We start from the raw sequence: 21,086 nt of genomic DNA on the forward strand, positions 1-21,086 counted from the left end.
ATATTCTTGCTATTAAAATTATTCTTCTTTCAAAATATATGTATTATACATTCTTTAATTTCAATTCTTCTTTAGTTTTTTCAATTTTCATTTTAAACAATAAAAAAACCAATTTTTATATCTTACAAGTTAAATCACGTTCTATTTTAAAAAATTCGATTTATTGAAAAATATTCGTCAAAATCTTTTGAAAAATAAATAGAGAAGAATGAAATTAAATTTACTTGGATAAATTAAAAATTTGAATTATATTTTTTTTTGGATGGAAAGGTATGAAGGGAAATGAATAGTCAGTTTTATTTTTAAATTAATATATAATTTTTAATCATGTGGATTTTTGGAGGGCTTGGGGGCCAGAGTGTACAATATACATACAAGCGATTAGGAATATGATTCTCAGGGAGTGATGCGGTCTCATAGGACTTATTGCTGTTTCGAAGGGCCCTTTTTTTTTTTTAATCGAGCACAGGGCCGCGCTTAATATTCTTGGAAGAAATTAACAAGTTGAGCAAAATTCTTAAAAAACAGAGGACGAACTCGACCCAGTTCTATTTATATAAGACCGATCACTCAAAAGTAAAACAGCCCTGAGCTTGGGCCCAAAATTTTTTTTTTCTTTTTGTTTTCAATTTCAAATATTCTAGTTATTTTCATTGTGCTGATCGTGTTTTTAACGTCCTTTCACTTTTTTTGTCACATTGTATAAACAGTTTATTTTTTTTTTTTAATATTAATTTTTCGCACTAAAAAGACAGTCATAGAGTTTTTTTTTTTTTTTTTTATTCAGAATCACGCTTTCAGTTTCTAAGGGTTTTTGTTTATTTTTATTTTTCATGTTCGGAAAATCACACACGAACTTAACACTTACATAACATTTAATTTACACGCAACATTTACTAAACAGCCAAAAATTTTGATGAAGAAAGATTAAAATTATGTATTTTTCTGGTTTACCCTTGGAAACACGAAAACGTGAAAAAAAGAAGCTGCACCTAAAAACGAAATTTGGTCTAACCAGATTTCGTTTTTATAAATATCATTGTCACGTGTCATTGAATTTGAAAAATGAAATTTTTTTTACATATACAATCTGTATTTTCATGTCGAGTTTATATTTACAAATCAATTTTGCAGCAAGGAAATTGTAAGCCACGAGCCTTGATTATTTTATTTCCAATGATGATGATTTTTCTTTTCGTGACATGCGACGTGACATTTTTTATTTTTTTTCTCTCTCTTATATTATATACGTTCGCTTCAAATCTTTCTGGAAACATCCGATTGAACAAAAAACAAAGAAAGAAAGATTTGGAGCAAAGAGTTTTTCAAACCATGACATACAAGAAATGTTTTACAAACAAATTAAAATTTTATTAATTAAACTTCTTTTTCTTCCTAATTAAATTAAATTTTTTAAATTAAAAAACTTTGATATAATTTACAAATAAACTTTAGTAAGTTTTAAATAAAAATAATTTTCGTATACGAATGAATGAGTTTTTCAAAAAGAAACCATGCTTAAAATAATGGTTTGAAGTTCTTTTTTTTTGTATTGAAATAAATAACAATATCGAGGAATTATTCAGAGGTGCAGCTAGACTATCCTAGATACTACTAGCTTTCTGTATTCGCCGTTGTGTTTTTTTTTATTATTCTTTTGAGACCACTATTTTTCTAAAAGAAAATCATAATATATTTATTTATATCTACATGTAAGTAAACCCCCTCGGCGCATACAAATGATAGCTTTTTTTTGTATCTGAAATTTAACTTACTCTGATCCTGCTTTTAAGCACAGTTTATTACATTTCTTTTTTTTTTTTTTTATCTTTGTGAGTACAATCCCCGATTGTTTGATGTGTGTTCTCTATAAGACTCACGTGAGTTGATTGCATATATGTAACCGCTATTACATGATTTGCAATAATTTATATAGAAACCTCTACTTTTTATACAATTTACAGAGTGAATATACGAAACTTCCATTGCGATACCAAATTTTCTTATTCCTATGGAATTTTTTACATTAATAAAAAAATTTTAATACAAAAATGTAAGTGAAAAACATTTTTTAAACGTAAATATATTTCAATTAAAAACTTTTTGTTTTTTAAACAGAAACGGTCTTTGGTATAAATAATTTTTTTTCCACACGAAAACAATTTTTTTCAATTCAAAGAATTGATTTTAAAATTAAAGACAATTTTTCCCCAAAAAAAAATCAATATTTACTTCAAAAAATGTTCAATTTAAAATTATCAAGAATTTGGTATTCGCGTTGAAAGAACGTGAATTTTCAAAATTGGAAAATTACTACAATTTGTTAAAAAAAAAAAAAAAATCATGAAAAAGGAAAGGTTTCGTGGAAAGCACGCGCCTTCGAGAATCTTCCTTTTCGCCTTTCTTTTTTTTATCACATGACGACACTGATGTACGAGACATGAAACTCGATCCTTTTTGCGAGATTTAAGTTTTTTTGATTTAAAAATGACAAACATATACATACATGTATATATTTACTCAAAAACTTGTGTTTAATTTTTCACATTTTGAAAAATGTATTCTACACTTTTTTTTCACTGAAATCCGGGAATGTACAATTCTTACATTTGGAGAAGAAAAAAAACAACTTTTCAGAAATAACAATAATGCATTTTTTTTTGTAAGATTTAAAATCTCGTCGTTATCTATACAATAATAATAAATATAGAAATAAAATCGTAATTTTTCTTTCTTGACTCCGAGTTTTGTTTGCTGATGAGCAAAAAACGAGAATTAAAACTTGAAAAAAACTAAAATTTTCTTTGTAATTAAAATGATAGAATTTTTGAGAATTTTTTTTTTATAATTCCTTTGCCGTCGCATCCGGACAATTTAATTTTTCAAAAAGTAAAAATTTTCAAATTTCGAATCAATGGAGAAATGATTTAAAAACTGGATTTTTTAATACCGGCAAAGGATTATTATTAAAAAAAAAAAATTCTCATTTATGACGGCAAAATTGTATAATTTTAAATAGAATTCTATTTTTTGGTCCAAAAATGAAAAAAAAAGTTTTCATCAAGTTTATTAAAAATCTAAGTTTAAAAAATGAATTTTTAAGGACTAAAAGTCTAATTTCGGATTAGTGTAACAAGTTATAGTTGTGTTTGTGTGTGTGTGTGTGCAAAAACAAAGGGATGCCAAATAATGAATTGTACCTATTCGTGTGTGACGTCCCCGACGGTTGGACCGATTATTTTTAAATATATATAAATTTTTTTTTTCGACTCGCGAGCGCGTCCCGAATTGATTGTTTACGACTCTAATAATCCATATAATAATATATTTAATAATTAATACAGAGGATAGTCGTATTTATATTTCATATATAATATATATGCAAGTAGGGTACATATGTACAAGGACTGCAAATAGTGGAGGTGCACTTATATATTGCAATATCATTATAATAATAGATTTTTTCTTAAATTCTAAGTATTCGCAGGTATTCGACTCTTTTTTTTCGAGTAAATTTACAAAGTGGGGGCGGGGGAGATGGGAGGAGGGCACCTAGGAGTGTTCTTCTGTGGTGGAAGTCCACTGATAAAATCGGAAAAAACCCAGGTGGAAAAAAAAGAATCTTATATATTATATACACTCACACGGAATTTGATGGGCATCTTTTTTTGTCCATTCGAGGACTGTCCTTAAATTGCACTTTTGTATATTTAAATTTTATATTTTCACTCCGGTTATACCGGATGTTGCACCAAGTAGAGAGTCCAACTTTTTTTAATGGACAAACCCATTTTTTTCGAGAGACTTTATTAAAGTTGGGGCTACGATGGTTCGGACGTTGAGTCAGGCTCTCTCTCCTCATCGAGCGAATCCTCCGAATTCGATTGATTTCGTTCCTCATCGTCGAGGAATTCTGAGTTTGTACTGGTTACATGATCGTTCTCCTGTCACGGACTCCCTCCTCCAGCGTCTGTGTCGCCCCTGTGTCCTGGCGTGAGACTGGGACTTCTTCTTTTTTCCTGCAAACCGTTGACCATATTTTCGATTGATTTCAGTTCGCCGGTCGCCGAGACGAGACTTCCACTGCCTGGCGTTGGTGATCTTGTTGGTGGCCTTGGAGGTGGTGACCTTGGACTGAGTGTACGACTTCCTGGTGTAACGGTTTCGAACGCAGAACCGTGAGACGACGCTGGAAGTGTATAGGGTGCAAAACGATGGCCCTTCAATTGATGTAAAGGACTCGCCAGTGGATGTGGATAATGAGCAAAAAGTGCCGGATGTTGAGACGCTGCCAATGCTAATTGTGCATTGAAAATCATACCAGGTGTGACACCGCCATGAAGTCCTAAGGGATTTGGTGGTATTAAATGACCTGGACTTGGATAGAGTCCCGGAACAGGTGGATAGAGGTATGGCAATAGAGGTGGATGAAGTGGTGGTCCCACTGATACATCGGGCCTTGGACCTTCCGACGCTGCCGCTTGACCCATTGTACCGCCACTTTCTGATCCTGATGATTCCGAACCTTCTCGTTCACTCGTACGATCGTCCCTTTCACGTGAATGTTCTCTTTCACGATGATGATGAGCTGGATGAGGCGTATCCGGTCCCACAACATCAAGAAGTTTATCGTCATCGTCCATAAGATCATTTCCCGAATTTGATGAGCGTCGCTTCTCCGGCGATGCTGGAGCACCAGAACTCAAACGAGAACCTCCACCTGACACCGTCAACAGCGCCTGTCTTCTGCAACAACGACTCAGAGTTAGCAATGGTGAATATTTCATTTTTCGAATATCTAATTTTTCCAAATACACTCAGAAAAAAGATATGTTTTTGAACCAAATGTATACCATTTTTTTACATTTACCCAATTTTTTGGTTAGTTCAAACAAAATTTGTTTAATTCAAATAAATATTTATTTGATCTAAATAACTGTTTGGTTTATTTTAATAAATTTTTTGAACAAAGAAAAAAATTGAGCTAAATAAATGTTTGGTTTATGCAACCGAATGTTTGGTTAACTGTATTTATTTTATTGATTTAACCAAAATTTGGTTGCTTCAAACGAATTTTTTCTGAGTGTATTTTTAAATATCGAAAGAAAATTAAAATACAGAAAAAAAAAATTATGCTGATTGATACGTATTCGATTTTTCTCTGTTGTTTTCTAATCGATGTAGAGAGTTAGAAAGTATATATATATATATTTCTTGGGAATAATTACAATCGTTATACATATACACAAATGCGGGCTCGTGATAGCGCATTAAAGAGTTCATTTTTTTTTCTATATCCCGCTCAACAATCGAGTCCTTTTGCTTTGAAATCCCCATCAGAAAGAAAGCGAATTTATTACCATAAAACCAATCTTGCATTTAGTTAAAGTTCTTGCTATTTAGACTAGAAAAAAGGATACGAATTTTATTCAATATCATTTTCTCTCGAATATATTATTTTAAATTTAAAAAAAAACAAAATTTTATTTAAATTCCAAAATATGATGTAATTAATAATTGAAACAATTGATGTTACAGATTTTAATTGCGGCATTAATTCTTAATGAAGAATTAATAATATAATAGGATATATTCAAAATCAATTGAGTTTATAATATACCGATATTGATAATAATATTACGCAGAAAAGCGTGAGAAGGGAATCAAGTTGATTTTAATAATAAATGCAAAGTAATTCGAGGGTTCGATGAAGGGTTTTGAACATTTATCGTCTTACATAAGAAGAGCGTGTAAGTGACGTGTGGTATATAAGTGGATACTTGAAGAAAAGACATGTGTTTAAATCGCTTCGAAGCTTGAGAGAGTGTGTCTCGTCATACATATACACGAAGCAATAACTCACCGCTTGATGATGAGGAGAGGATTTATGCAAACCCAGTAGCTAGTATCTGTGATGTGCGAGGTATTAAATTAATTATCTTAATTGCACCTTCAGCGCCTTTTCTCTATTCGAATGTATCACACTTTTTACAATATGCAATTACACCTTTTTACTCTGATTTATCAAACTCTAAAATTTTTTTAAAAATAATTTTTTCAATTTTGATATAATTTTTTTAAAAATAATTTTTTCAATTTTGATATAATTTTTTATTCAACTTTTTATTTAATTTAATTTTAAAATTAATTTAAAAATTTTCAATCTTAAAAATGAAATATTTGATTATAAAAATATTATAAAGTTATAATTATACAAATATTAACGAATTTCTTTTTGTTTCAGATGAAAATTGAACTAATTTTTCGGTAAAAATTGAATTTTTGCAGAAAATTTATTTGAAAGAGGATTTTGAAAAGGCAACTTGATTTCGAAATATATATATAGATAATGAGGAGAGTTTATATATGAAACTTGTTTCCGCGATGAGGACCAATTAAGGTCACTTTAAAATCTCTGATTCCCACCTACAACCCTTGTAAATACCTAAAGCTTTGTGTAGGTCTCCAACCAAAGCCGCGTTGGAGACTGTGAGCAGCTTACCAGTCACTAATGCCATGTAATGCGATCAGTACACCAATACTATGTCACATATATACCTATACAGAAAGAGAGTGAGAGAGAGAGAGAGGACTAACTCGGATCGTATACAAGAACACACACACACACACTTCTACGTTTCCGTCGTACAAGTTCTCGGGTGCGTTAAATCAATAGTGTGTATATATACCATATAGACACACAGAGAGGAGTGAAGAATTTTCACATAAGTAGGTCTTTGCACATTTTCATACTGGTCATATGTGTAAATAAAAAAAAAAAAAAGTTTTGCCATAGAAGAAAAGATTGTCTTCTCTTCTTTGGCAACCTTTTTTTATTTGCCCTTTTTTACTATTTTTAATTGCGTGATTAATCACCTTTTTTCTATACAGTTTCTTGTAGAACTTTTTTTCACTTTTAGGAAATTTAACTTTTTTTTTTAATTCTTTTTAAACTGTTTTCTCATTTAACTTGTTTTAATCTTTTTCTTTTCCAACTCACTTTTCCTTTTTAATTCATTTTAGATGTTTAGAATTTTTTTTCACGGTTTTTTTTTGTCTATTATTTTTTTTCCTTTTTTATAATTTTGTATTTATAAATTTTTATTTTTTATTTTAGAATTACGAAAGTAAAACAGAAGAACAAGAAATAGGAGCAGAAAAAGATTAAAATAGATTAGAGGATCGTTTCTGTTGACTATGACATGAATGGTCGGATTCCAAAAAATCGCCCTTTCGCACCTGCTAATCGCCTTTGGTTGAAATTCGCTGTGTAGGGGCATTTACGCTGTTGAGGTACACTTAATTAGGCTGGAATTAAAACGAACTCAGGGAAGGATAGAGATAGAGAGTTCTCTTTGAAATGACGACGCGAATTCACTCGACTGTTTAGTGTCATCGTCGCGGTGGTTGTTGTCCCTCGTCGCACGGAATTATAATCAGCCCTTCGATTCTGCAGTAACATTCACCCTTCCCGATCCCTTACAACACCCTCAGGGTCCAACTATCTCTTTCTCTCTCTACATTTAGTCCCGACAAAGACAAGATCGGTCCGTTCAAAGTGATCCAAGCACGAGTCTCTCGACCCCTTCAACAGTCGACCTTGGATTAGGTAATGTCAGGGGTTACACCAAAGAGAGACAGAGAGAGAGAGAGAGCAACAGAGTGCGAATTCTCTTCCGCAGTTTCCCGTCTGCATTTTAAATTACAGAGCCGAGAATCTGCTCGAACGAAAAACGCGTCTCCCCGCGCATTTTATATATCCCTGAAAAAGGCCTTCGCCTAAAATCATATACATCAGCTTCCGATCGAGGGTTGTTTTTTTTTTCTTTACAAAACGATTCAAATTTTGTTCCTCCAACTAGAAATTATATTTATGCCCTTGTAAAAAAAATTATAATTTCCGCCACGCCTTTTCCAAGTTTTCCAGACCCTTTAGAAAAAAAAAAAATTAATAATTAACCTTGAAAACTGTTTCGAGCATTTTGAAATAGACATATTTCCTGTATATATATTTAAGCGATTCTAATTTCAATATTTAATTTTCAAACTGTCTGAGATGATTCGATAAGATAAATTTTGTAAAATGATATCAATAAAAAAAAAATTTATTTGAAGTATATAAGAGCAAAGAACGTGTGTGAAAAACACTTTCTTCATATATGCAATTGCACCTGCATACCTCCTCATTACACCACTGAACTAATTAGAGCTCAAATTTTATTAAACCAGCAATATATACACATATATATATATTTCTTTAGACGTAATTATCCAGCTATAGAGTTTCAAACACCTGTCCAACTGCTCATTCGCGCTGCATCAATAAATTTCATTGACCCGTTACTGGCGAAATAAATACTAAGATTTTACGAGTGAAAATATATTTCAAACGAATACCGATAAAAAAATATATGTATATTCTATTATCGATTATAAAACTTGAGCCTTCGTGTATTTCGTAATTAATGCAAATTGAAAGCTATACTCTGACATCATTTTCAATTACAGCAACAGATAAAGAAAATATATTATTACATTAAATCATATATATATGATTCTTGGAATAAATAAATTGCAATCTAGATGTAATGAGTATAATTTTAATTATAATTTTTTTTTGTGTAAAGTGTTGATAAATATATGGGGTATACTTTTTTTTAAGACCTGCGCGTTAAAGTCTGTTGGTATATATAATATATGAAATTCAAAGCCACCAAGTAGCGCTCCACACCCCCGACTTAACGACAGCGACGCCCCTGAGCATCAGTATGCTAATCCGATGATTGGCTATGTTCCAACCTCGCCCCTCTCGACAGCCTCTTGGTGTATATATATCCTCGCTTCCTGGTGGCTTCGACCACCCTTAACCAAAACCATAAGCCGAAACTAACCCTTATTCTAATTAGGCAACGCCACGACGCACACTGCTTTGCATATTTTCTCGATTAACTCTCTTCTTTATATATATATGTCTATAGTCCAGCCGTTAGTCTATATATACACTTTTCTAAATTTCCCTCATTGATTCTTATCATTATACTTTTTCTCTGATTTTTTTCTAATTTCTTTCTCTGATTTACATCATGTTCCCAAAAATTCGTTGCATAATAAAAAAAAGCCCATTTTTAGTTTTTCAATTTTCCTCATAAATATTCTCCAATTAATTCCAATTTCAAAAAACCGAATTTTAAAAAATTGAATTTTGATTAAACTGAATTTTCACTGAATTTTATTTAAACAAAAAATTTAATTTAACTGATTTTTTTGGAGATTCTTTAATTAATTTTATTTTTTTTTTTATTTTTTCATTAATTTTCCTCATAAATTTTTTCTAATATTCCTTAATTCCAATTTCAAAAGACCGAATTTTAAAAAAATAGATTAAACTGAATTTTCACTGAATTTTATTTAAACGAAAAATTAAATTTAACTGAATTTTTTGGAGATTCTTTAATTAATTTTATTTATTTATTTTTTCATTAATTTTCCTCATGAATATTCTCTAATATTCGTTAATTCCAATTTCAAAAGACCGAATTTTAAAAAAATAGAATTTTGATTAAACTAAATTTCCACTAAATTTTAAACGGAAAATTCAATTTAACTGAATTTTTTGGACATTCTTTAATTAATTTTATTTATTTTTTTATTTTTTCATTAATTTTCCTCATAAATATTCTCTAATATTCGTTAATTCCAATTTCAAAAGACCGAATTTTAAAAAATAGAATTTTAATTAAACTAAATTTCCACTAAATCTTAAACGGAAAATTCAATTTAACTGAATTTTTTAGATTCTTTAATTAATAGAATTCTGCTAATTGAAAATTCGGATAAATAAAAGTTCTGTTAAATATAAATTCAGTTAAATATTAATTCAGTTACATAAAAGCTCTTAATAAAAATTCGGTTAAAAATTTCCCCCATTTAATCAACTTTCCTAAATTTAAACTTATTGATTTTATTGAAAGTTGAGAATTGTCAATAAGTTATTTTAATTACATATTTTCGACAAAATACCTTTCAATAAATCAATAAGTTATTTCTGTTTAATTACAAGTCAGTAATTCGTTAATGTTTTTTTTTAAATACCAGACGATAAATGGAGCAAAAAAAAGAAAAGTGATGTATATCCGCGTTAAATAAAATGTAAAGAGCATTATATCAGACGGATTCTATGCATACTAACCATAACATCATCAAAATCCACTTGAATTTTCACCCTGCGCTCAATGAAATTGAAATGGGTTTCATTGGTGGTAACAATGGCCCCGAGGGGAACCTGACATAAGCTCATAAACTTGCAATATTGAATACAAATGGATGCGTCCGCCTAAGCAACGTCCGGGGTGCAAATGAGCCCCATGAACCAACTCTCAGCTCTATATATACATATAGGGTGAATCGCTATTAAGATTCTAATAAAAAAAAATCACCCCGTTTTATGTCTTCACGTTTTAAAAAAAAGCCCTCTCATCGTATCAATCAGCTTTATAGTGTCAATTTGTAAATTTTGAAAGCGACACTCACTTTTTCTCTCGTTTCCCCGCTCCCGTGTCTCGGAATCCTTTTGCAAAGGGGTTGTTGTCAATCTTCAATTGTGTGATCTAGAAGAAAAAATAAATTCAATTATAGTCTTTCAATTTTAGAGTTATTAAATTTCTAATTGTTTTTTTAATTCAAATATTCAATTTTTTGATTAATGACTTGGATATTTATTTTAATATTTACTGTAAAATTAAAAAAAAAGAAATTTATATTCGGTAAATAAAATCGAATTTTAAATAATAGAAAATAGTTTAGGTAATTTCTCATTAAGAATTGATAAATTATAGAAGTGTCTGGAATCTTATCAGTTGAAATTAAGAATGACTTCTTTCTTACAGCGGAAGAACAAGAGGAGGTTGTTATTTCTTTTTTTTTTTTTTTTTTTATCTAAATTACGTTGAGTTTTATTTCAATATCGTCACGAATCCCCTGATGGTTTAATCTATGGCCCGCACTATTATAGCGTAGCGTTTCGTGAGAGATAATTAAATGAAGAAAAATCAAAGGGCAAAAAAATTGAACAAAGCCGAGCCTTTACGATTTAATGAACGATATCCAGAAGTGACGCGCGTGTTTAAGTGTACCAGAAATAATGTTTACTGAGAACGCACTGATTTCACGAAATAAGAGCTTTTATCATATATACAGAGAGTGAGAGTGAACAGATATTAATTAGCACTATATATACGTGATTCGAGATAAATCTGAAATAGTTTCGCTATATATGAATGAAGGAGCAATTGTCCATACACGTGTTGCAATCAAACACAAAAACAAAATTTTACTATATATCTTTCCAAGAGAAATATACAATTTTTCTTCTAACCCGGAAGCTTCATCGTAATTCCAAGATACTATTAAAGATATTATTAATTTATCTTTTACTAAGTTTTAAAATTATTTTTTTTTATCATTTAGTTGAAAATTAAATTCTATAGATTGGTAAATAGAAATAAATAATTTTCCGATTGTAATGATAAAGAGGGGAAAAATTATCAAAAAAAAGGGAATTTTTCGTGTTTAAATGATAATTTATTCTCCCTTATTTAAAAAGAATAGAATTAATTTCTTGTGATTAAAAAAGAAAATTTGAATATTTAAATTGAAGAAAAATGAGAAAAAAAATCACCTTTTCATTTTGGTAGGCAGTCACAGCGATGAATTCCGTTTCCTTGAAAACATAACTCCTGAACGTGGAGTATGGGAGCTTGAGGATGTCGTTGGCCCGGACGAGATGAAACCTCGGCTGGTATTTGTGCATGGAATTCAATATCGTCTGTAACAAAAAAGAACAGAGCATACATTGGGACAGACTGTTTTATATTTGAATCAACAAATCAATTTTCTATATAGTCAATTTCAAAATATAAAAAAAGAGACGAAAAAAATATTTATAGAAAATTTGATAAAAAAAAATAGAAAACTACTTTACATGTGTAAACTATATCAATCATAAAACCTGTCGCATGCAAGGAAAATTACCTGTGACTCACTCTTTAGGAGAAAAAAAAAAAATGTTTCGATTACCGCCTGTGCGGAATATTGAAAAACGACTGGTATTAAAATTATTACTCACGGATCATCGAGCAATAATTACTACAAGTCGATAATTAATCAAACGTTTCTAATTGAAACATTGAAAATGTTTTGAAATTAAAATGTCATATCCAGTTATCATTTTTTTCCACACGTTTCCTGCAAAATTATGAAATTCTATTTTATTTCTTAATTTGAAAATTTTTAATAAAAATAATAAATAAATTCTTTTTCTATAACGAAATTTACGAATTTGGAGCATGAGAATATATATTTTTCCTTTACGTCGTAGGAAAAAGAATTGCTAGCCTCGGGAGGAATATATATATATATCTCTTTCTTGAGGCGTCCACAGCAAGGAACGCATCCTGAATAATGAAGGAGGAAGAAAAAAAAATGGCGTCGAGAGAGAGAGAGAAAGCGGAGCCCGGAGAGTATTATGCAGATATATGGGCGGTCGTCGTCATCGTCGTCGTCGTGGTTCGACGATGATAATGACCAAGCATGACAATCACCTCCGAGAGTATAAACCATAGCTCTTTCTCTTTACCTCCCATAGATTCGCAAGCGCGAATTGCACCCCACGTCGAGTTGTTTCCGCCACTGCTGTGGATTGACCACCATTATATATACGACGAGCATAATTTATTCAACGAGTATCGCTCTCCTCATAGGGAATGATCGATTGGCAGATTTCGAATTCTCAGGCCACCCAGGATTTCATGATCAAAAACTCTTTTTTCCCTATCTCTGTTTCTTTAAAGAATCGATCACGCATATTAATCGCACACCAATTTTTAGAAATTGCAAGAAAAAAAGAGGGAATTTTTTTTTTTTTTCATACACTGAAGGAAAAATTGAAGTTGATTAGAATATAAAATATTAATATTAAGCATATTTATAAGCGAGCAACTGAACTATTACTATTACCGTGATTCAAAGTAGTGATGTGCAAGTGCTCTGGAGCAGTAAAGAGGAGAAATGGGCCAAGTAATAATATAGATACGATACTTGCAAGGTACAAAAAGGCACTGTAAAAATTTTATACAATGCTCCTCTCGTGAGAAAGATATTGCCGTGTGCGCCAGAAAGGCTCCTGGTAATTTATGGGGCTCCATACTCTCGTGGTTCGAAGTATCTCTTTCATTGATGAAAACGATACTTTAATTTTCAAACCTCATTTTTTTAATTTCATCTTTAGTAAAATTGAACTTAAAAATTTAGATATTCGATTTTTCAGGTTTACGAAAAGAGAAAATTTCAAAAACTAAAAAAAGAGAAATTGTTCAATATTGCGACAGTTAACGTATAAATCTGGGGAGAAATTCGACCTAAATAAAATGAACGCAGAGGAATTTTAATGAGAATGGTGGACATTAGTTTTCTGATTGAAAAAAGACAAACAAAACAAAAACCCAGGTGTGTGTATATATTGTGATTTGCGTTTTCTCTCTTGATCTCTTTTGCGACTGCCCAGAAGCGACAAACAAGATTACGAGCGTCGACATTTTCTGGCCTAGGAAACGGATGTTTTTGCCCTCGGGGCCGATAAATAATCTATTTACGCTACCATTTCAATGGAGCAAGAGGATTCAGCTGCTTTCGCGTGGGTAATTGCCAACCATTGTTCCATGGAGCAAAGAGTACTTTTATAAAACGTCCGTTCTTCCGGCGCGCGATTCTTGCCTTTCCAATGAGGGGTGCATTACGACCTCATAGAGCCATTTCGAGCGGCGATAATGGTTACTCTTCTCTTTCTCTCATTCATAAAATCCTTATATTCCTAAGTAAACGGAGTAATCACGCGCTCAAGGCACGTTCTAATAAAAAAATTTCTGCCTTTTCAAAATGATCCATCAATATGCTATTTCGTGCAAAAAAGAAATTTCGCCGGAAGTCGTTGTGTGAGAAGATATTTCAAGTTTTTTTTTTCCAAAATAATTTTTATCCATTGGAGTAATAAATAAAATATCTCTCTCTCTCTCTCTCTTCTTGCGGCAAGCCTCAAAGGAAATAATTAGCAGCATCTGTCATTAGCCTATCAAAAGGTTCTGGCATCGAGAATCAAATACTCCTGGGGATCTGAAAAGTATAACAAATTAGTATTTCTTGGGAGGCTATCTATTGCGCGCACAAATGCGTCACTCTCTCTCAGTATATATATTCGAAAAAGAAGGGAGGAGAAATTGAAGGTGGAAGAAACTCGAATGGGGGGGAGAAATAAAGAAGAAGGAGGCGAATGGAAACCAGGATCAGAACACACATATATATATATGCGGTATGTGCCGCGTGAATTGACCGTGCAGATAAAACCCCGGGAAAAAGAAGAGATTCGAAGGAGGAGAGGAGCGCCGAGTTCGAGGCACACACAGAAGCCGACGCGGCTAATGACTCTGTCCGAAGTAATCTCAGGGTGTATCTGTCCTGCTACCTGAGGCCCACCTACTTCGAATCACGAGCCCAAGGTGCTTTACGACCGATCGGCTTCGAGCCGTTCATCCCGCGAGGCCGATAGACGCCGGCGTCCATCTTCCTCGGGATCTTTTTCCAAACTCCGCGTGTCTCGACATAAGCGGACTACACTCCTTTGGCGTGACTGCCACTATAACAATTCTACACGGTGAAAAATGAATAAAGTAATTTTTACTATCCTAAAAGTAAAACTGTCCCCAATTTCTGCGCAATTTTTACTCCAGAAATATAGTAAAATTTATTATTTCCGGAATAATTTTTGCTATATTTTAAAAGTCAATTTTACTATTTCTGGAGTAAAAATTTCCAGAAACTGCGGACAGTTTCGGTTTTATTTTTAAAGTAGTAAAAGTTACTTTTTATTCGTTTTTCTCGTTTTATTTTTCTCCGTGTATAACTAAAATATACACTCAGAAAAAAATTCGTTTGAAGCAACCAAATTTTGGTTAAATCAACAAAATAAATGCATTGATATACAGTTAACCAAACATTTTGTTGCATAAACGAAACGTTTATTTAGCTCAATTTTTTTCTTTGTTCAGAAAAATTTATTACAAAATAAACCAAACAGTTATTTAGATCAAATAAATATTTATTTGAATTAAACAAATTTTTTTTGAACTAACCAAAAAATTGGATAAATATAAAAAAATGGTACATTTGATTCAAACATATCTTTTTTCTGAGTGTATACCATTTTTCCCCTCATATTTTCGATTAATCCACAAAATGGAACCGAAAATTATAATTAACTAATTTTATGATTTTTCAAAAAATTCAATTTTTTTTTTTCTATTCATTTCCAAAGTTGAGTGTATACATAACTTTAGAGCCAAGTTTTGTTGAAGTTGCGGCAAAACAGTTGCCAAAGTTCGCTTTGCATTTCATGTCCAACAGAGGAGACTAACAATGGAACTAAAAAAATAAAAAATGAATACGATAAAGAAACCAAAAATCTTGAGATTAAATTTCCAAATGGACGAAGGACATTAAAAGAGCTTTTGGCGGCCTTATCTTTTTGCATTATCTTTTGAGTTGACTGAAAAAATTTTTTTCCTCTCACTTAAAGTGACAATATATATAACTTTACTCTCGAGAAACGTTAAGAAAAGACTATACTAGGCAATATCTTGAGAAAAAGAAGTAGAAGGCGGCTTTTCACTTTGAGGGTTAAGAAGTTAGCTGATGGTCCGTGGATTACTTAGACTCCGGGTACATAAAGTAACTATGCAGTTAGTTCGACACGAACGCACTCAAAGGGGGTGGTGTTTGTATAGAACGAACACGTAGGCGTGAGGAGAGAGGTAGCAAAAAATGTGTATGTGTGCGAAACGTGGCGCCACCTCGGCAGAAAGCGGCAGAGAAGAGAAACTTTTATTGCACCCCCGCTATATATATATATATATTCGAAAACGGGGGTGCGAGAAAGAAAAGGCGAGACATCGTCGTCGGAAGGTGGGGACGGTGGTGGAGGAGGTGAAATGTCGGAGAAAGAGGAGAAAAAGGTTGGTCGACTGGCGTTTCATCCTGGTATCGACCGCTCGAAAAAGGGGTGGATTTTTCTGCCGCTGCTCACTGCCAAGAGGGGAAAAAAGAGATAGGAGAGAGAACCTGGACTCGATATATATATAGTGGAGTGACCCACCCTGCCACCTCTATAGCTCCGGTAGACTACCGCCCTCTTAATCGCACTTTCGTCTCGAAGGAAAAGAAGAAGAAGAAGAAGAAGGTGCCGTCGAACCTTGCACTCGCAATTATCCGTTTTATCATTTCTTCAAGATTCTCTTTCTGCAAAAAAAAGGAGATATATCAAAAAGAAATCAAGTCAATTACGAGGATAATTTACATTTCAGAAATTTCGAAAAAAGGTGTAAAAAATAGAAAAGAAAAAACTTGTTTGAAACATTTAACACAATTTTTTTCCTTCAAACAAAATTCGTTTGATTCAATTATAAATATTGATCTAAACCTTGTTTTTTAAATTTTTTCCAATAAAGAAATAATTTAAAATTATTCTACAATTTATTTAATCATCAATAAAATTGAATGAACCAAAATTTAGATATTTCAAACAAATTTTTTTCTTAGTAAAAAAAATATGAATAGAAAAATAGAGAAACGTTTAAAAAAAAAGAAAACTAAAAATAATTTTAAGCAAAAAAATGAAAAATAAAATACAGGAAGATTTTCATTTAAGAAAATAGAACTTGAGTTTTTAACGAGAGCTGCCAATCATGCGAACCGCATCGAGGTCGATCTCTTGGCCTAACTTTTTAGTCAACGACGATCTTGACTAGACCAGACAAGGCAATTGACCTCAAGGTGACGAAGATTCATGATGTTTTACAAGACGTTCGTGGAAGGCTCATTTTTCAAATTCCCAATCCAGTTAAAGTCCTCTCACACTTTCAATCTATTGTTTTTATTGATATTTTTTTTATGGAAACTATATTCCTATGAGACTTTGTCACTGCCACCAATTTTTTTTTTTCAAATGGAATTTTATCTCTCATCATATCACCAATAAAAAAAATCTCTTTTATTGAAATAGAAAGCTTGGAATTTTTTCTGAAACAAAATTTTTTTTCATAAATCATAATTTAAGCAATTAAAAATTTTTCAAAAATATATATATCGCAATCTAAAAGTAATTTTCTCAAAATTCATCGTCCAGAGAAATAAAGAGAGAAATTATAAACAAAAGAGTCTGAAATACTTTTGGGAAAAAAATTTGGTTTGAAAAGAACTCATATAAGAAAGATGAAAGTGCCAAAAAGGAGAAATAAAACCTTAATTTTTGCAAGCACATACAACTACTTGACTTGAAAATATTATTTCCTTGGCTATTTTTTTTTTATTTCCTCGGAACTATATAGAAATACAGAGCGTTAAAAATTTAATGTCGTTTACGCAGAGAGTCAAAAGACGATTTTTATTATATTATTTTTTTTTCTCTCTCCCCACTGACGACGTCTCAACGTCAAGGGGTGAGGTTATTTTTTTTTTCCTTGGTTTTTCTGCGGTAAAAATTCACCATCGCAGGAAAAGGGAGAAACGTTAAACGGAAATCAGCTGGTTGCTTACAGCGGATCTTATACAAAAGATACGCCCCTCGGGAAAACTCTTTGAGGCGAATTCAAGTCGATATTTCGCGAGGAAATATGCTTCAAAAGATGGGAAATACCATAAGGGCTCGTGAGAGTTATAAGTGTGAAATTGATATAGAGTTCGATAACGCATCTCAAAAGAGAGAGAAAAAGAGAGAGAGAGAGGAATTACACGCTGATGTAGGTTCCTGTTTATATATATATATCATGCGAAAAGAAACTTTCTTAAAAGAAACAAGTCTCTCAATACTTTATAACATTTTATCGATCACAAGCGGAAAGTAAATTGCTTAGAAGAAAATAAATCAAGAGGGACTTGGATTTTAATATTTAATATCGCATCTCCCCTAAGAGCTTAACATTGTAATTCTTATAGTATCTCGCAAGTACTGTAATTAAGTGTTTTGAAAATATTACTTTGAAGCATTCTTACTTTGAATTATTAATTTTAAAGGCGGAAAACATTCTAACATTGTAGCAATATTCTAACTTTTAATATATCGTTTAGAATTTTTTACATCAATTTGTTATTGATTTTGAATTATTAGTTTAAATTATTTATATTTAAGTATTTCAAAAAATTATAAAAACTATAATTACAATTAAATTTCATGTAAAAAAAAAATTAGAATCAATAATTTAAACTTTTAAAACTTCTTTTTCTTTCAAAGTAAAAAAAAACATTTCTCTTTAATATACTTGAAAGAAAAAAAGGTTCTTTCCCCTAAAAGTTGAGTAAAAGAAAAAAAGACCCTTTCGGGGTATATTTTGAACGTTCTTTTTTTTTTTACTTCAAATCTATGATTATGCTGACCAACAATGGTGCTGATTGAAATCGGCATTTGTGATTTAACCGAAACCGTTATAAGAATCCTACTGTCGCATTAGTATTGCGGTGATAGCAAAGGATTTTTTTTTTTTTTCTTCCAGCCGAAGTGTTTTGACCCTGTAATTTAGTGGTCGCGGGTCAAACGTAAAAAAACGAGAGAGCGAAAGATGCCGGAAATACCCTATACGTGGTATCTCAAATACTGCCAACGACAGAAAATCACCCCTTCGTTTTCAGTTCGTCGTCTTATTGTCCCAAGGATTCGGTCGACCGAAAAGCTTCGATAATCGTTTTTTCTCTCAATGCAGAATAAAAATTTTGTCTTCTGTGCAAAAAAAAAAAAAAAATCTGCAAAAAGAAGGAAACAAAATTAATATAATTTAAATAATAAATTATTGAAAGTAGATGATAATATTAAAAGAAAAATTCTTCTTTCTGTAAAGTAAAAAAATAAATGAATCAATTTCAAATTTAGGTAAAATTTACACTTTTTTTTTTAGTAAATTAGTATAATTAAATAATTGTATTTTTAATTTGAAAAAGGAATTTACTATTCCAAGATTCAATAAATTCTTTAGATTTTATTCAATTATAGGACTCGAATTCTCCTTTTAAATTAGATTTTTCCTCTAATCTAAAAATAAACCCCGTTAATTAGCTTGCGCATTACGGTAATTGATTGACGATTGCGTGATTGTTTACTTTCCTTCTTAAGATTTAAATATACATTTGCAAACATGTATACGCACTCGCTGATTATATACACACTTGGCTTTTTATAAAGAATGCGTTCAATAAACTCTTGTCATTTTTCAAAAAAAAATAAAAATAATAATTCTGTCAATTTTCATTAAAATATATTTTTTAAAAATGGAAATTGATTCGTAATTTTTGAAAATTTGAAAACAGTTTAAGGTCAATTTGTCCAAACTTGACGTTTGTGAATAAAAAAAAAAGATAAAAATAGCTCTCATTTTCGCTTTGAAACTCGGATTTCACTTTGCTTTGTTATCGTGGAACAAATAGATAAACAGGTCAATTTGTATATGCGATAAAAGTTGCCCCCGAGGCGACGGAAAGAACAGAATAAAATATTGTCTTGACACGTCCAATTTCAGAGCTGGACTCACACTTTATGCGCGCCCCAAATATTTTTTTTTTTAAAAACAAATTTTTTTCAATAAATCAGGTGATTGTTAAATTTTTTATAGTTTTAGTCATTTGTTTCTTTTTTGGCAAATTTTTACAGCCTCATTAATTTTGTTTAAATTTTTTATTTTTAAAAAAGTGATTGATTATTTCAATTCCTTGTAATTTATTTATTTTTTATAATTCACGATTTAATTTTTTGTAAAAAGATTGAAATTCTCTTACGAAAAAAAAAATCATGCTCAATAATTGAATTTTTGTTAATATGAATTTTTACGTGAAAGTTACTTCGTTGATTTTTTTTTTTCGTGACTTATCATATACGGACTTTCCGATAACCCTAAAGTTCGAATCGTTCTGTCATAATCTGTCCCACAGTCGTCTGGCAGATAACATAATATCGCGAATGCGCGTAAACGCGTTAACTAGCAGACGCAACAATAAATGCGCGACGATAATATATATATATGTCTTTATTTACAACGAAGAAAAAAAATTCTCGCACGAAATATCAAATATTGAAAAGGTAGAAAAATTCTCAAATTTTAAATAAAAATTTCCAAATCTCCTTTTTTTCAAAGAATTTAAAATTGAAATTTGTCTCAAAAGGATTTTTCAAATAATCTTCGACTGATTGTTGAAAATTATCTCTCTCTCGTTTTTTATTACCAGCCTCATTAATTTTTAAGATTCAATTTCATTCATGTTTCTTTCAAAAAATTTCCTTTTTCTTGTTTCAAAATCTCGTAAATAGGAAATTTTTTTTTTCTCCTATTTGTCAATTCCCAAAAATTGAAACGTGTATAAAAAATTCCAAATTGCGAAATCCACTTTTAGAATTTAAATATATATTGCAGGATTTACATATTATTTTGAAAATATATATATGGATTTAAAGAACATATACGAGTATTATATATATGGCGTTTCTTGTAATAGGTACAAACGTTCGGTTTGTCGAGAGAGGATGTAATGCGGTATATTATAAGCGTTGAACACACGCGCGCAGAGGAGATTGCCGCCGAGAGTATAAAGGTGTCTCCAATAGGCAGGAGAATTTCGTGCAAATAACAAGCGCGGCCTGTCTTTCCAACAGAGGCAGTAAGTAAGTTGGTTAAACATAGGTCCTAAAACATTCAAACGACAAACACAGTAAGGAAGCACAAGATCCGCAGTCCTTTCGAACCGTCGCTCTGAATGTCCATTAGCCAAGTTTGCGTGGCGGCGGCTCTGATCTTACCCGCGATCACATATCCTCTTCTTTTACACTCTTCAGATATATATACAGCAAATAAACCTTCACAAATTTCCCTTTCTTCTCTCCAAATCGTTTTCTATATCAACTCTCATCGACAAAATTATCCATTTTTTCCAAATTCCATTCTTTTTTTTTCATCATCAATTTGGTTTCTTCTTTCCGACAATTCTGTAACATAAATTTTTCA

The 21,086-nt window shown here is 31.4% G+C and overlaps 1 protein-coding gene across 5 annotated transcripts in view; it reads right to left on the bottom strand.

Annotated features, from left to right (window-relative positions):
* Positions 1-294: 294 nt before the first annotated feature.
* The window catches only part of LOC127289895 (optomotor-blind protein-like), a 78,729-nt gene continuing 57,937 nt past the window's right edge, over positions 295-21,086 (bottom strand). For 4 of the 5 annotated variants that reach the window (XM_051318181.1, XM_051318154.1, XM_051318172.1 and 1 more), the window contains exons 5-7: positions 11,678-11,824; positions 10,531-10,607; positions 295-4,746 (exon numbers count right to left, since the gene is read on the bottom strand). In XM_051318181.1, coding sequence (XP_051174138.1) covers positions 3,948-4,746; positions 10,531-10,607; positions 11,678-11,824 — 1,023 coding nt within the window. In that variant the 3' untranslated portion in view covers positions 295-3,947. The remainder of the gene's footprint in view (positions 4,747-10,530; positions 10,608-11,677; positions 11,825-21,086) is intronic. The other variant, XM_051318164.1, reaches the window with a different exon arrangement.

The sequence above is a fragment of the Leptopilina boulardi genome, unplaced genomic scaffold (genome assembly GCF_019393585.1).
Source record: "Leptopilina boulardi isolate dan_hultmark-lab unplaced genomic scaffold, ZJU_Lbou_2.1 LbouV2_123, whole genome shotgun sequence".
In the NCBI taxonomy this organism is placed as follows: domain Eukaryota; kingdom Metazoa; phylum Arthropoda; class Insecta; order Hymenoptera; family Figitidae; genus Leptopilina; species Leptopilina boulardi.